Source organism: Vanacampus margaritifer, chromosome 2, assembly GCF_051991255.1.
Source record: "Vanacampus margaritifer isolate UIUO_Vmar chromosome 2, RoL_Vmar_1.0, whole genome shotgun sequence".
Taxonomy (NCBI): Eukaryota; Metazoa; Chordata; class Actinopteri; order Syngnathiformes; family Syngnathidae; genus Vanacampus; species Vanacampus margaritifer.
The window spans coordinates 10,623,922-10,642,291 of NC_135433.1; the positions used below are offsets into that span (position 1 = coordinate 10,623,922).

Sequence of the window (18,370 nt, forward strand, 5' to 3'; positions counted from 1 at the left end):
CTCACTCTGTCTCTCTCTCGCCCTCTTTTACACTCTCTCTCATCGTAGAAATTGTAATCCCTCAAAGTAATCCCCATTTTTAATAATTGTACCTGTAATCTGATTACATGCTTTTTCCTGTAACTGTAATGGTTACATTTTTTTTGTAATCTAATTACGTAACGGGGGTACATGCATTCCGTTACTCCCCAAGCCCGGTCTTACTATATTGGTTTGGGAATGCAGTGCTAATGACAAGAACATTGTTACTGACCTACGTGGTCAATGTCGGTGTGGCAGCTAAGAATGCTAGTTCGAGTATGGAATGAGAGCTGGAGAAGGCAGATGTTTGGAGTTTTTGCAAATTTGTTTTTTGACCCTTAACTAGTTTGTTAGCATTCAACTTTAGAAATACATGGTGCTGTTTTTGTTTGTTGCTTCCACATTTAAGATACGCACATGTCCAAACACAAATTTGATGGCATGCTACGCTTTATAAAAGACAGATAATTGTAACTGAAGAACCAGCTGGTTAATGATTTTTTTGTTGTAGTTGATTTTTTATTGCTACTGCTTAGCAGAGCTCAGCTCTCTGATGTGTCAGTATTTAATTCTTAATTAGACATGCTTTTTTCCCTATACAAGTAAGTTAAATCTAAAGAGGTTCTTGTCATCAGTCACTTTGAAATAGTTACACGACCAGCCAGCTGACATAAAATAAGTATGACTTATGGTGTGTGAAATATGGTAAATATTTACTCTTAGTCACCCCTTCCAGTCTGTATGTTCAAGGCTTTCGTTTACTGTCAGAACAAAAATCGAGGGGACTTGTTGTGGTTTATCAGCTCCATTGCACAAATATTATGGTCGGTGGCCCACCAAAGAGGCTGTGTTAATCAAACCCGGCTGTACAAATGTGTTTTTGACCCAGTTGAGTCGCTCCCTCTCTGTTGAAAGAGCAAAGAGCCACAGATGCTTGTGTCCACTCACGACTCAAGTCAGATAACATTACTGTCCTCAGTCCTCCAGCAAGGCTGCGTGAGGACGACCCCGATACTCCAAGATGTTTGTTTGCCTCCAACCAGCGTCATCGCTGACTCATTTTTGTTTTCCGTCACAGTTGCTTGTCGACTCTGTGACCGTTTGCACTTTCACTATGTTCCCTACAATTACTTATGTCCTTGTTGGAGCTGCATTCATTCAATGAGTGTGTTTCATAAAGCTTCCCTTCTTTATCTCTACGCCACAGTTCAGAACAATCAGGGCTAAATGTTCATCACCTGGGAAATCAATAACTGAACACCAATCACAGAATTACACGCAAAGTGGTGTATAAGTTATTTGCATTTAGGAAATAACGATGTGGCCTTTTAAGGTTATTAAACCAAAACTGTCTTTTTTAAAGAGTCATTGTCACTGATTTAATAATAATTCTGATATCTCCCCTTTAAGAGCTGGCGTAAATCACGATTTACGATTGTACCCTGCTGGCCCAGACTTTGTTTGTGTGTAAAATGGAGCACTTTGTTAACAGATCCGGTCTGATGGACTCCTCCCGGGGGTGCTGTCCTTCTGTTTGGCCAATGAAAGCAGCCAATTACTCTGCAGGGCTCACTGGCATTCAATCAAACAGGAAATGGGAAAGTTTAGAGATGATGATGGGGTTCAGGGAAGAGCACTTACAGTGCACTTTGTCAATGTAAGGGAAAATCAGTGCGCTTGCATTACTGCATGGATCTATTCGAAAAAACAGCTGACTTTCAATCTTTTTGGCTTTGCTCATTCCAGTATCAACGGTGAACAATGATAAAGCATTTATTTGGATGGGGAGCGATTTTACCAGAGCGAGTATGGCTATAGCAAAGTTTTTCTTTTTCTTTTTTCACTGGGTTAAATTTCGAAATTGATCATCAATCTGTCATGCTTTATCTTCCGTGCTTTCCTGATGAGAAGGAATTGCTTGGTGAAAGTGACAAAGAGCAAAGTTTTATTTTATTTTTATTTTTATTTTTATTTTTATTTTTATTTTTATTTTTATTTTTATTTTTATTTTTATTTTTATTTTTATTTTTATTTTTATTTTTATTTTTATTTTTATTTGTTTTGTTTTACAGTACACTGTAGATGTCAATCCTGATCTGACATCAAACAGCAAACTATTTGAAGCTGAATCGCTAGCGCCTCTAGTGGTTGTGACCAAGTATTATAGCCACTGTGCTTTAATTGATACCAGAATCAATTATTAAGCCCATTGCTAGTTCTTCATATAATATTGCAAACATTAACCACAATAAAATAAATTATCATTCAATTGTTTGTCTCTAAAGTGAATGTTAAAAAAGAAGAAAAAGTGTAGCGTATCAAATGAAGTAGTCCAATACCTCAATTTTTTCATCTTATCTGTGAAAAAACAAAAACAAATGTGAGTTTCAGCCATGCTGAACTATATCTGTTCTCTATAATCTGTGACACAGCCAATGCATCGTCCCCCTTGGTCTCTTTTTTCTCTTGGATGTTCCTCATCCTCTCCCTGGTTGACATGGCTCTTCGCTTTTCCCCACATCTACTGTATCTTCCTGCCACTTGTTTCATCCATCCCGATTGCACTCACCCCCACCCAGCTCTGTCGTCCCCTTGAAAGTAGGTCTCCCTGTGTCAGTGTGTGTGAATCACTGATACTGTCAGCATAGTTAGTGATGGCCATAACAGCTGACTGATGCATCTTTGCGATCAGCAAATTATGCGTTATTGATTTAACCCCACATGATTGTACGTATGTCAAAGTGGAAGCAGCCGGGTAATATGATGGGAGATGGAATGTCTTTTATCATGTACAGTATATGCCTTTTCATGTACTGGATATGGGAACATATACAGGTATTATGACAAAATGCATGTCATTGATTTTCAATGTTCTTGTCTTCTTCATAATATCATAAAGGTCGGTTTTGCCATTGTCAAAAATTGCCCTTTTCTGTCTTTGTTATTCAATTTTGTTTGGATTTTTTTTCTTGCCAGAGCAAGTCCATGCAGCGTGAGTTTAGATTAGGTTGTTTGTTGCAATGAAAATAACTCAGCATGAAACATACCCTTCTGGCACACACATCAAAATAAATACATCTTTTGTAGACTGTGAGTCTCTGTCAACAACCACTGCAGTGTTAACACATAAAAATTTGTGCTTTTAACTTCTCGACTCTTCGTAATTGGCGAGTGACAATGTGTATGCTGTGTATTCAAGAAAGCATCACTGCATTGACATTGAGGCTGCTCGGCAACTTTATGTAACAAACCTCCAACGATTTGCAAACTCACCTACTCGCACATTTTAGCAGAGGAGTGGCTAACATTGACCACTAGCTTATAGTCTGACAAGAAATAATAATGATAATAATGATAATACTATTACTACTACTACTAGTGCTACTACTACTACTACTGTTACTGCTAATAATAATAATAACTATTATTATCATTGTACATCGGATTTATAGAAGTGTGATAGAAGATTCCAGTGGATTGGTCAAAAACATTATAAAATTATACCTCATAAATATTTAATAGTACTACACGCCAGCCTCCTTGCACTTGAGTTTTTTTTTAAAATAATAATCTGTCAGCCATTTCTGTTAAAGGCTAATTTTGTACGAATTTGAAACATTTTGAGGATCATAGTTTAAGTATATTGAGCCCATGGGATTTAAACTGTTATTATACAAAATTATAAAAACAGTTTGCAAGAGGTGTCTATTAACAAAAAATAAATAAATCACTGTATCTAATTTTCAGTTTTATTTTGATTACAGCTTTGCTAATTTAATTCATTTAATTCATATATTCTTTGAAATAAAACCGAATGATTAAGTAGGAGAAATACTTGCGTAGAGAACAGTAGTCAGGAGCTAGGAATTGATAATTGGGTACAAAGCAAAAAGGAAAGTAGGACAAGAAACCTTCAAATAAAGGCACCAAAGTAAAGAAAGAAGCAGCAAGCAAAAGGAGGCGATGCTGGAGGATGAGATTAGGAGAGCAAGAGCGCTAAGACAGCTAAGATGAAGAGAATAATTATGGTGGTTGCTGCTACTGCTGCTGCTGCTGGCAACTTGACAATTTTCATAATGATGACCGGGGAATGATGATAATAACTAATCATCTGTCCGTCCGTCCATCCATCCATCCTTTTTCTACATCTTATCCTGTTCATGGTAAAAGATGAGCTGGAGCTTATGTTATTTGATTTAGGACCAGAGGCAGGGTGGCCTTTGGACTCAGACTCCTCACCAGTTAATAACAGGACACAAAAGCAAACAACATTCCACATACACACCTACTGTTTGGGCATTGAACCAATGAATTAAGGGCTTAATACACCAATCCAACGTTGGCTTGACCGTTGACGGAACTACACACTGTAACAGACAGACACTGACGTTTTTGCACATGTGTGACAAGTAATACTCCTCTATAGCATTCCATACTCCATATTCCTCATTGTTAGACAAAGGCAACCGGAAAGTTTTTCGCGTGGCATACCGCTATCTTTATCACTCACAATGTGCTCCCATGCAAAACACACCATCAGGCTCTTAACAGAGAATGATGTAATAAAAAAAAGTCAATCCTCCCTGGTATATCCAGTTTGAGTTTCCATGTCTTGCCATAGTTTGACTTTCATCACTCTATCAACATACCCTTAAAGGTAATGTCATACAATGCCCGTCTCTTGAACCATAGTGATGAATTCATCTTTTCAATCTTCTACATTATACGTCCAAATGCAAGGGGTGCTAAAGTGCAAAATAAACGACCGGTAAAGCCTCTCCATCGCTGACTGTTTTTTCCGTCTTTGTCACTTTCTGTTCTTGCCCCGTACGCTAGTTCGCTAGCTAGCAGCCAATCAAAATGATCAAATGTCATGACGATCCGACGCTGATTCAACATGTTGAATCTGCCGAAAATGCCCCCCAGACGCTCTACTAACGACGTCGTCATTACGGCGGTGTTCGTACCTTAATCAGACGGCGCATACCGGCCACTTCCCGGCTTCTGACGTCCGATTGCTGTATCGGGGACTTAACAAGCTTTTGTAACGTGGGAGGATGGGTTAAAATTCCACACAGGAACGTCAGAAATGATATTCAAAATCTGAATGTCAGAACTGAGAGGCATTCGTGCTAACCACTCGTCCAACTGTGACGACTTTAAATTAACGTGGAATTGCTTTAGTTACTTTGGATCGATCATGTTTTGATAAACTGTGTCATGTCATCCTTATGGATCTCTACTGATGTTGAGCAATTGTGCAACACCCTATTTTCATTTGTTAGTTAGCCGAATAGTCCCTGGTTCATGGAACGTTGCATTGCAAATAGATAAATGTTACCATATACGATTGTGGCTTCTTCTATTCAAACAGCAGGGACTCAAATGAAAAAAAAATCAAAGTACATTATCTATACAGATGTACTTAGAAAGCACTAAAGTCGTGACTAATGTAATGGAAATTTCATCTATCCTTATGAAAATAGGGCCATAATCTCCCATGTGTGTAAGAGGGAAAAGTTGCACACTCTTCTGACTTAGCAGATTCTCCCATAAGCATTAGTATGTCATTTCCTTTTTCAGTTTTTTTTTCTTCTGCAGTATCATGATGGTGACTTATTGACATGCACCTATATTGATATTAAGGCTCAGCTCTCCAGCCACACCAATCACAATGCCTGACTGTTATGTTAACAACTGATGTCAATCGACTGTGGAGCAGGGTCCCCAAACACAGCGTGTGCTTCCACAGAGAGACTGAACAAAACATGTTTTATTGAGTTGATCAAAGAAGCACTGTGATTCAGTGATTACAGTGTTTTACTTGTGATATTTATTTGCAGTTTACATCAGTGCAAGAGCAGACTTATCCCCCCACGCCCCGATTGTTTACAACGCTCACTTACAACTGCAGGAGTGATTCTGCTTCACACATGTTCCCAGTTGACATTGAAAGACAAGCCTGCGGAGTTGTTGTTTTTTTAAGCAAACAAAAAAGATTAACTCAAGATAGTAGAGACTTCCGCGACCCTTGTGAGGACAAGCGGTTAAGAAAATGGATGGATGGATAGTAGAGACTCGTTGAAGACAAACATCCACAGAACTCCACTATAACAACCAATCACATTCATCAATAGCCTAATAAGTTACATATTCAGTCTATGTTAAAACCATGATTCCTCAAAAAAAAGGCTGTATGAAACTGATCTAGTAAGTGGTTGGTACACCACCTTTTATTATTATTATTATTATTATTATTATTATTATTATTATTATTATTATTATTATTATTATTATTATTATTATTAGGCGGCACGGTGAATGACTGGTTAGCACATCCGCCTCCCAGTGCGGAGGACGTGAGATCGAGTCCGGGCTTCGGCCTTCCTGGGTGGAGTTTGCGTGTTCTCCCCGTGCTTGCGTAGGTTTTCTCCGGGTACTCTGGTTTCCTCCCACATTCCAAAGACATTCATGGCAGGTTAATTGAACACTCCAAATTGTCAATAAGTGTGCTTGTGAGTGTGGATGTTTGTTCGTCGCTGTGTGCCCTGCGATTGGCTGACAACCAGTTCAGGGTATACCCCGCCTACTGCCCGAAGCCAGCTGGGATAAGCTCCAGCGCCCCCCGCGACCCTTGTGAGGACAAGCGGTTAAGAAAATGGTTGGATGGATTATTCTTATTATTGGACTTCCAAACATGCGTTCATACATAAGCACAGGATACTATTAAATCCACTTTATTGGATTTATTTCATACAAAAAAACTAAACACAGTCTCCTTCAATGCGTACGTGCAGCTGGAGCGGTCCACATGTCCGACTGGCTGACTATGAATCCATAACATAAGGTATTTTCAATTTTAAGATGATCTTTTTCACAAATCTCAGGAAAGGCGCAGTTCCAAGATTTCCACCCAGTCTCAGCTGCCAGTTAATCACACTTTGTTGGTGTTTATGCATTCTTTCCCAGATTAAATGTGGATGGTGTGTCAGTAGGGTGGGGAAATAAGTGTATATGAAAAGTGTGCAAGTACAGGTGACTAAAAAAATAACTTACACGGGAATGGGAGAATTTGGCCCATAGTGTGTAGTAGAACTTTGAATTGATAGCCACAATACTGGACATAACTCACTGGCAAGTAACAAATGTATGTTGATTGGATGTGGTCGAAATGACATTTTTAAAATTTTAAATTTCTGTAAAATCCCCTACTGAATGCTCATGATTGTTACTTGTTAAAAGGTGTAAGGGTGATTCCCAAAAGAGAGCAGCAAAGTATTGGTCTTAACGAATAGATTGGGCGTGTGTGGAAGTGCATGTTGTGGGAAGTGTGGACACACACAAAAAAAAACAACAGACCTTCTGGACAGTGAGTTAACGAAACTAAAGGAAGACACTGGGAGGAAGATATTGGACGTATTAGAGTAGGAGACAGAGATAGAGGCAGGAAGGGAGCGAGAGGATGATGTTATTTTGTCAGTGTTTCCCCGTGGGGGGCTTGGCTGCTTGTTAAAAAGTCCTGACAGAGAAACCACAGCAGTAACACACACACACACACACACACAAATCAAGATACAATGCTGCCCCTGTGCTATACATTTAAGTAAGTGTATATATAGTGAATAAGTTTCCTCCTCTCTCAGTGTGCTTTAGCCATAGAAATTTACTGCCAAAAATACTCGCCTTGTGACATCACACACACGCGTTTGATCAATAATGCATGTGGGTAAAGTTTGTGTAACAGTCGGAGGCCACTGGCTTGTTTGGTCTCCAAAACACATTCAACATTTTCAATCCTACTCAAGCACATTTTGCATTAATGCGCTCTACTTGGGATGACAAATGTTAGCTGAAGTTTTAATGGGAAATGCAAAGCAAATGTGACACATTTTTATGTAAGCACTTTTAGACAAATCTATGAAACAGTCAAACTCTCTCTCTGGTTGCCATTAGCTATGCTAACAACGTTCTGTAAAAGCAAAATATTATATATATATATATATATATATATATATATATATATATTATACAATATTATGGCATAATCAGACAGTGCCAGTAAAGGATCATCATTCGGCAGAAAAAAAAACACTATTTCATTGTTCAACCCATAATGGGATGTTTGTTTGTTTTTTTATTATTGATGAGCACATGAGTTTAATTATAGCTTACTTGCAGCCAAGCATACAAAAAAATTCTGCATATGAATATAGTCGTTTGCCCCGTGTATTTTATTTTAAGGAGCTATACCAACTGAACATCAACTATTTTAATGGGCCAGCTTTACTAATTTGCCTCAGTGTAATGTTTGTCTAGTTCCATTAGGCAACTGGGACTTTATGTGATCAAGTGTACATATCCTATATTATTATTATTTCTATTTTTACATGTGCTTCGTGCATTATATCTGAGACAACCCAAAAGTACAGAAACAGTGATCTGATGATGCATTTGATTCATACATCCGGCAACATCTGGGTTCAAACTGCGTGTGTTGTGTGTGTGTGTTTTAACTGTTCTAGAAACCTCAGCATGGCCTAAAAATAGGATCTCTTTTTTTCAATGGCATTCAAAAGACCATAACTGTTTCATTTGAGCTGACCATATTATTGTATCCTGATTCGTTTTGTTCAACAACCATGATGGTACATGATGGTATACTTAAACAACAAACAAACAAGTGGATGGTGCCAGGTGGGATACATAATGGGTGTTATGACTTAGTTAACCATGCATTTATAATTACCAGTATTATAAACTTATGTAATTGCAAATGTTCTAACATATATAATTTTTCATTAAATACACTATGTGGTATAGATGTGGAGAGTCAATATTTACATTAAAAGCATTTAAAGTGTGTGCATGTTTGTTGATCTTATTTTGCCAGCCAATTACAGTGCACATGTATTTTAAACAGGCACAGACATTCACATTCACACTTATGTACAAATTAGAACCTCTAATTAACCTGACTTGGATGATTTTGGATATTGTTGATATACTTTATGCATATGGTAATTTTACATGAAAATACAAACGGCTGTATGCATCATCCATATGGGAAATATTGATTTCAGTTTTTTTTTGTAATCATTTAAACATCATGTTGTTTTGTATTCTTTGGCTGTGTTGACTCAAATGCGCATTGCCCATTTTGTATTTTAATCTCCCCTGCCACCCCACAGAAATTTCCATCTCTATTGTTTTGCTGCAGCTATTTCTAGCCCTGTCTGGTTATATTTAGCAATGTGCCACATAGGATTTTTTTTTCTTTTTTTGCTTTCACATCACTGAGCCTATCCGCCAGTGGACACTCCCGGGCTTTAAAGCTCAGCATGTAACACACTGTTTGTGCCACTGGTGCAGCTGTACAATATAGCCTAAGACATTCCTTTACTTTATATGACAAGTACATATCTTAGTAGGGTGAGTGTGTGGCTTACAAACCTGCAAACAGTCATGTGTGTGTGTGCACACGTTTGTGTACGTGACATTGATTGAGTCTATTGGCAGCAGAGGACATGAGAACTACAAAGTACTATTTATAACTCATGTCTGTTTTAACTTCTCGTGCTGTGTGCCCTTATCACTTATAAATAATAAAAATATAAACATTAGGAATGATTGATATCACCTTTTTTTTAGACCGCTATGAGTACTCAACGTTTGAGTAGTCACGGATACAGACACCATGACACCAGACACAACTTGTGCTTTTGATAGATAGAATTTCCCCAAAAAACAATGACAGATCATTTTCAAGAAAGACCTACAGTTGCCACGTCAAGTCCAGTCAAGTCAAGTTTATGTATATAGACCTTAATCACAAAAGAGTCTCACAAACCCACAGTTGCCAAATATGAACGACATCCTGCTGATGTTAACCACAATAGGGCAAGAAAAAAATACATATACATATACAAATACAAAACATCAGGGAAAAAGTAAGAAACCTTGAGAAGGGGCCGCAAATGTGGGAATATGAGCACACTGTAAATTTGCAAAAGGTAAACAGTGCTTCATTACACAAAAGAAAGCTATGAATCGTCACCAGAATCTCTACTCATGTCCACATCAGTCTCCAAAAATGTCAAAACAATTGCCACAGTATTTTGGATTTAATTGGTACTAAGCCTTTTTGTCACCGTAGAGTACGCTTATAAAAACACAATTGTATTTGTATTATAGTTTTTTTTCCCCCTTAAAATTGCATGGAAAATAATGACAATTTTTAATTTGAATTTATACTTCCTGTTCATAAAACAGCCACAAGAGGGTGGCATGAAAAAGTAAATGTACATGTGAAAACAAGAACATTAAATAAGGCTTCGTATTCTATTCATAGTCTGGTACCATTGCCTGATATTGGTACTCGCCCATGCGTAGTAAAAAATACCACTTGCATGCCACATGCATAAAATCCATAATGTATTATTTATTTATTTATATATTTTTTGACTCTCCAAAGACAATTAGTATTTTCACTCACTTTAATGCTGTATACATGGCATCACACCACAAACAACCATTTCACACGTGAGATGTCGTTAAGAGTACTCTAAAGGAGGTTTGGGGGTTTGGTGCTTTGCTCAACGACACCTCCAGTGCAACCAGTCTTAGCCATGAAGTGGAGCTATACATCAAAATATGAATACCAACTGTTGCACGAAAAATGTCCATTGGCAACTGGTGTATTGCAGTTAGCACTTAGCATATAACGGACAGAAAAACAAAGAACCTACTGAACTTAGAAAGGTATTTATAACTATCTGCAACCCTTTTTTAGCCACGTTAGAGGATCAAAGCATTGCAATATAAATGCATACTATACAGCCAATACGTATTATGAAATCTCCCTGCTAGTCACAGCTAGCTCTACATTGCTGCAAAGTGTGAGAGTCTTGACTACCGCTGTGATGAAGACAGGAAGTGACACGTCTTACAGCATGACCTCCTTGCTATGCCACCATGCTCCACCCTTTCAGCATACAAGCACACAGAGACCAGAGAAAAACACGAGTCTTGATATATGTGAGGCAAAAAAAAAGATGCACAGTTAACGCTAACAGTGACTACACAGTACACAGTTCAAAGGGCATAATTGCACAAGGGAAGCAAATGCTTGGTCATGCATGTACTGTAGCTGAACTTTCACAGGGTTAAAAGTGCAATCCGCTGCACTCAATGCTATGTATGTATATATAAAGTGAATGATTAACATGAGATGATGAAAGGGTCAACATCGACATCACAAAGGCTCTCCTGGGTTTCAAATATGCATTATATATGCTGGATATTTTTTTTAGGATATCTGCGATTTGTGCACAATTCATGTTAATGCAAACACACACATAGACACACTAAATTATGCATTTAACAAGTCAAGATAGGGTTACATACAGTGCCCTCCCACATGCTCTTCTCTCATTATTTTTGTCTCATTTCACCTCGTCTAATAGTCCTTCACACAAATGAGTCATTTGGTGTGAATCTGCCGACCTGAATGGAGTTAATTTGTTCACCTGCACTAGTGCTTGTCAGCGCTGTCCAATCACATGTTTGAATAAATTAACTGGAGAAACAATCCAGAGTCCAGTTTAATGGAGTGTGTTTGAACGAGTCAGCGTGAATGGAACCCTCATTCCCCGTCAATTCGGCCTAGGAGACTTCTGCAGCCTGCCTGCACTGCCTCAATCCAATTTGGGCTTAATTGAATTATTCAGAGCCCCTCACTCGTGCATTATATTGCCATGCACACTCTATATTGTCTTTGTGTGTGCGTGTGTGTGTGTGTGTGTGTGTGTATGTGTATGAGTGTACAGTCCATCTGTTCTGTCAAAGATTATTCTAATGTTCAACCAAATTTATTTTCGAATTGTCTAAAATATTGTTGATGAAGTAATGTATTATTGCATCAAACAACAAAATCTTATTATTGCGGTCTTTTCTGCCTGTTTTCAGGACGTGAAGTCAACATTCTTCCAGTTTGGTGCTTCCATCCAGCAGGAGGCTCTGCTGATGCTGAACATCATGGAGGAGTACGACTGGCACATCTTTTCAATAGTTACGTCAAAATTCCCCGGCTACCAGGAGTTCATCAACATTCTAAAAACGACTGTAGACAACAGGTGCAATCCATTTTGTTTTGCCTTAATTGCATATATAGGACAGATAATGTTATACATAACGTGTACATGAGGGAACTAAAGCCAATATGCATACAGCAGACATGTAACGCTACCTAAAATATGCTGTCAGTTTCTAATTTGGATTTTGATATTTCTCAATAATTAAAACAGTCCCAACAATGACCAATTTAGAGCTGTGTGATATTGATAAACTGTAATAGCCCATTATCCCAAAATAAACTATTTTGTCACGTGAGGTGCGGACTAAGGACCAAACGCAGACAAGACACAGGAGTTGTGAAATAGTCAATGTAGGAAGTAGAGCTTGATTCATATAGCCTCGAAGAAAACACTTGAGGGAGAAACCTTGACAAAGAACCTTGGACAGGCTAGACAAAATTATGGCAGAAGTGTCATACTCTTGACAATGCACAATGCAATGCACAATTCAATATGATAGAATAAAAGCCTATAGGACAAAACAAGAGTTCCTAGACAAACTAAGAGTGACTAATATCATAACAACTGACAATATTCTCATCATAAGGGACATTTGTCTAAAACTAGACAAACTAAGAGCGGCTAACACATCATCAAAAAATATCATCTTAAGGACCATAGCAACTTATAGCAACTACAAAATAATAATGACCAGTACCTCACACAGCGACTGCATCATCATAAGGGACAACATAATACAAGATCATAACAATTCAGTGACCTCATGACCAAACTCAAAACACAGTCATAACAAATTTTAGATCTTGATAAACTAAAATATAATTCCAGATGTAAATGGTACTACATTTATATACCACTTGTCAACCTTACAAGGCCCTCAAAGTGCTTTACGTTCCACTATTAACTCACCAACTGATGACGCAGTATCAGGAGCAACTGGGGGTTCAGTATCTTGCTCAAGGGTTTTTCAATCTGGTCACAATGGCATGGGATCAAATCCAAAACCCCTGGGTTGGGAGCGGACCACTCTACCACTGAGCCACACCACCCCTGTGGTATTTTTCCTTAAAATTGCAGGAAGTGAATGGCAATTATCACTTATTTCTCCAATTAGTTATAAAACACATTTATATAGAAAAAAACAATATGATGAAAAAAAAAACAAAGTTTTTGGTATTTTGTAGGCACAGGACCAAAGAGTAAGCCCCAAAAGGTTTTTACACAGATGCAATTTCATACCAAAATGAAACTGTTCCGCCCAATCAGCATAACCGTTGCCTCATCTGCATTGCATTTGCGTACTGCATAAGCAAGACTGCTAATAACCGCATGGAGGTTCAGCAAATTAGACAACTGCCGGAGGAGAGCGGCATCACATCTTTGATGCTGGCTTTGTGCCTACAGCATAATGGAGCTTTACGTACATAGAAATGTAGGAACGCTGCATTGACATCTGTCATAACCAGTAGATCGTTCTCATACACGAAGATATATATCGCTCTCATAAACAAATTAAACAGCTGTCCAAAAACATAAATGAGTGCTTCCTCTTTATTAGATAAGCCCCAATTTACCTCTTCAAAAAGTTCCGAGCATCTTATTTCCAGAATAATTTCTCCGTTTTTGTACTGTAATCTCATCCATCATCACAGCAGATGTCCCTGCGGTGAATCAGGTTGTTTACTGTCTTGGCGACTTACTGCACTCAGTGTTTGGCCTTGGATGTTTCATCTCCGCTCCTCATATTGGTTTCAAACACAGCAGCCCACGAGGATTTAAGCAGCACTCTTGAAATTAATGTGGATGACAGTTTGGTTTAGTACTCCTGCAGCTTTGCTGTCTTCCACACCTCTAGGTCATTTTGACTGATGCTGTAGTCAAATGCTTAACATAGCAGCAGCCCATAATATTTAGCTGCAAGTCAAATAAACGCTTCAGCAATTCCAAGATGATGGCGAGGGTTAGTAGTCTGTGAATTACTTAAATCTGCGTTGACCCAAACTGTGCGGTTTGATTTGTCCATTTATGTTAATTGTGCTCCTTTTTGATGACGATAGCAACAACAACCGTCATCATCATCCTCAATGTTTTTGGCAGCATAGTCAGGTAACCATTGTTGTACCATGCCTACCAATTACTTGAGGTCACGCCGTATAGAAAATGGATAGATGGATGAAAAACTTTTGTTGTCATTATTTTAATTTGATAAGTGACAAAATAGCACAGTATGTGCTCAAAAGTCGAACCATCATCTGCTGAGAGTACACCTGCAATGCCATTTAGCACAGAAATGGAAATATATATATTCCCTCTGATTGTTGATCTTAATGTTGAAATAATAACAAAATATTAATTATAGAATAATTTGCATGAGTGGCTATAATTAACTGTCAATATCCCGTGCTGCTGTTCGACCCGCTCACTGGGGCTTGGTCATGGGCAGACAGCTTTAATAGCAAAGGACCTCTATCATCTCAAGTGAAAATAAAGTGGGCCAGTCAGCTCAGTGAGTCAAGGCTGAGCTGGCAGATGTTATGGTACTCTCAGGAGCCTTCATGAAATGCAGCCTAGATACTGTAGAACGTGAAGGTGGGGGATGTTATCGCTAAAGATACATGATACATGAGTTTACTGAAATGATGAATGTCATGAAAAAAACATGTTGAAACAAAGCATTTTTCTTTGTAATATATATGCTGTTCAATGTCTATATGTTCTGAAGCAATACTTTCTCCCCGTCACCGCAGGGGTTTGTGTATAAATCGGGTCAGTGACAGGCATTTTGATGTTTATGTTTATGAAAAGTAGCCCAGTTTGAATTTAAAATGCACTAAAACAATAAATCATTTCCACAAAATAATCTTGACCCAATAACTTTGCTGCAAATGCATAATAGTGTTTTGATGCTATGCTGTCATTGATTGCTATTTTGTAGCTCTAGGGTAAAATTTGTCTAATTCTAATTCCACAGTTTTCAACCAATTTGTTACAGATTGTGTCTTTCATTTCAACAGTAGCGCCCTTTTCCATCCATCACAGATGCAATTCCCCTTTGTGTTATGGGATGTGCTGAATATTATCACTTTGGACATTTAAAAAAAAAAAAAGATCAGCCATGAGATAAGAAAGATAAATGAGCTTACCGCTCTTTTCTAGCGGGACTTTTAATGAACACTTGTTACCTCTCACTTCAGATAACTTTCTAGAGAGATGGATTATAAAAGAGATGTTATCTGATCTATGTAGACTGATGGTGTTCCCTATTTTCAGAAATATGTTTTTGAAGCGCAACGCAATCTCAACCAAATCTGTTCTATCCAAATGGTGCACAAGAAACTAGAGACTTGAAGAGTGGTGTTGCTTTGATATCTTCAAATTTACTCTAATTTGCATAGGCTGTAACCTTCTGTCGTTCTTTATTCAAAGAAAAAAACACAATAATAATAATAATAATATTATTATTATTATTACTGTAAAAGAAAATAATAATGAATGAAAATAATTAAAAGTATGTCACAGAATTAATCTTTCAACGCTTATGCACTTTGCAGTTTTGTTGGCTGGGACCTGCAGAATATCATCACTCTGGATGCAGTGGAGGAAGACAGCCGGTCTCAGATCATGTTGAAGAAGGTCCAGTCACCGGTAGTTCTCCTCTACTGCTCCAAGGACGAGGCTGTCTACATCCTGGAGGAGGCTCGCTCTCTAGGCCTCACGGGCTTCGGCTACATCTGGATCGTACCGTCTCTGACCACCGGCAACCCGGAAATAACACCTGAAGAGTTCCCATCAGGAATGATTTCGGTCTCCTATGATGACTGGGATTATCCGTTGGAGGCGCGCGTGCGCGATGGTTTGGGAATCATAACGTCAGCAGCGGCAGCCATGTTGGATGAGTACGGCGACATCCCCGAAGCTCGGACGTCCTGCTACGGCCAGATGGAAAAGACGAGCAAGCTGCCACCTAGCGCACTACACAAGTAAGTGAAGCTCCAACAAGCATATTTGGCCGTGTCAACAAAACACATTCATTCACAAAAGGAGGTTGATTTGGTTTCTATTGCAACACATACACAATCCATGAGTTTCTCTAGCTTGGGGTCCTTCTTTCTACATTAAAAATGTCCTCAGTATTTGCACTCTGAACACATTATTGTGCCTCACCTTTTAGTGTGTAGCATCAAATTGTTTGGGACAAGTGAATCACTGACAGAAGACTAATAATGTAGCAACGATGATGACATTGTTGGAATGTTATAGTATTTACAAAGTGCACTGGATGTCTTTGATGTCTTGTCTTGTAGTTCCCCCTTGAGACATGATAGCTGTGGATTGCTATTAGATACTGTTGATATATTAGCCAGGCTTCAGTTCTTTCCATTTCTTTTATTGACTTTTCAGCCAGCTAACGATATTTCTCTGCATGCCATCACAAAGAAAATTTTAAATTCATATCCAGGGGTACCTTGATTTATTAGTTTAACTTGTTCCGTGATTGAACTTGTAACTCAATGTACTCCCTTATCAAATGTGTTTTCCCCTTGGAAGGATTTGAATGCCAGTCTGCTAAAAAAAAAAAAAAAAAAAAAAAAGCACAGAAGAATAATAGAACTGTACAGTATTTATTTTTTTAAAGTAAGTCTAGTAAAAATATAGCAAAACAAAAAAAAAAGTAAAGATATCAACAATTTTTATGAAGTGTATTAAAGCCATAAGTCGCACATTGGTGTGACTTGACCTAACGACTGACATTTAGAACCTAGAGTTAGTCTGGTTGGCGAGTGTGTGCGTCTCCTCCGTTCTCCTTGAGACTGTTGTCATTAGGGCTGGTCAATATCACTTTTTTTCAGGCTGATACCAGTAGGAGTATGTAACATTTGAGTAGTCATTGATACCAAGTAGCGATACCACTAGTACTTTTGATACAAAAGAATTCCAAACAAAACGATGACAAATAATTTTAAACACAGATAGCCATAGCATTTTTCTTTAAAATGTCAGGAAATGTATGGCAATTAATTTATTTAAAATGACCACAAGAGGGCAGCCAATACTCTGCCACAGTTGCAAGTCCCGACGTGTTGAAATAAGGCTTGTTCTTGCTACTCATACAGTATGTGTGTTTGACTAGAGGGTGGATTTTTTTATTTGGCTGGAATGCCTATCACCATCCGGTCTTCTGAACCATTGTTGGAAAAGCGAGCCACATCAGGATTTAAAAACGATGGTTTAAAAAAACTCCGGCCAAAGTGCAGATTTGAGTAATTCTCCTGATCGCCGTTCATGTATAATAGCCGTAAACTGATTTTTACGTCATCGCTCTACACAAACACGCCCACTCATGCACCTGTCTGTCAACAGCTATTTTGTCTCACTCAAAGTGAGCAAACGGATCCAGCTGTCTCATGTTTGGCATTAATTCAGAGACCTTTGTTAGTTTTCTTTCTTTAACGGGTGGGAAGTGCCAATTTTTGCCCTGTATGTAATTTTAAAGGCAAATTAATTCCCAGCCTTAATGCCAAATAAACCCATCTTGCTGTGACACTATCAAACCGGACAAACAGCATAAACCAAATTCCGTGTATAAGTTCCTTCCGATTAAAATAACTGACAAATAAACCATTTTGTATCTGCAATGTCTTAGAGCTACATTTAGATACCGTATTACAGGATGTTATGTGGCCATGCAATGTCTGATATGATGCAGCTGAAAGAAAAAGAAGGTTTAATTGCAAGGCAGTTGGAGTGATTGCATTCAAACATTCAAAAATTAAAAAATAATAGTACAGTATAATACAGTAACTTGTGAATGAAAACAAAATTAAAACCACCAATGAATGTAAAAAGCAAAAAATAGTTAGACATAACTAATACAGCATAGGAAATAAATGATCTGCTTACACATACATGTCCAAAAAAAAGTAGGAGGAAGTTTAATCTTATCTATTCCTACCCATGCATATTTACTTCATTTTTAGTATATCAGCAGTATCTAGGGATAGTAAAATATGTCTATACACGCAATAAAATATAATACTACACACAATATTACAATTTACAATGCACCGTAATTGTTTCACAATATCATATTTAACCATCAATAATTAGTTATCCATAATATATTCATTTTCAATGTACCACTGACCTATCAATATAATACACACTACACAATACACTGCACACATTTTACTGAACCATACACATTACACCCTAAATTTCACGTAACAGTGAACTATTCATATTTGTAATTAGCAATA

The 18,370-nt window shown here is 38.0% G+C and overlaps 1 protein-coding gene across 1 annotated transcript in view; it reads left to right on the forward strand.

Moving 5' to 3' along the window:
• Positions 1 to 18,370, forward strand: part of grin2aa (glutamate receptor, ionotropic, N-methyl D-aspartate 2A, a) — a 156,301-nt gene that overhangs the window by 86,824 nt on the left and 51,107 nt on the right. Inside the window, exons 3-4 of the mRNA XM_077555625.1 lie at positions 11,986 to 12,152; positions 15,665 to 16,093. Coding sequence (XP_077411751.1) covers positions 11,986 to 12,152; positions 15,665 to 16,093 — 596 coding nt within the window. The remainder of the gene's footprint in view (positions 1 to 11,985; positions 12,153 to 15,664; positions 16,094 to 18,370) is intronic.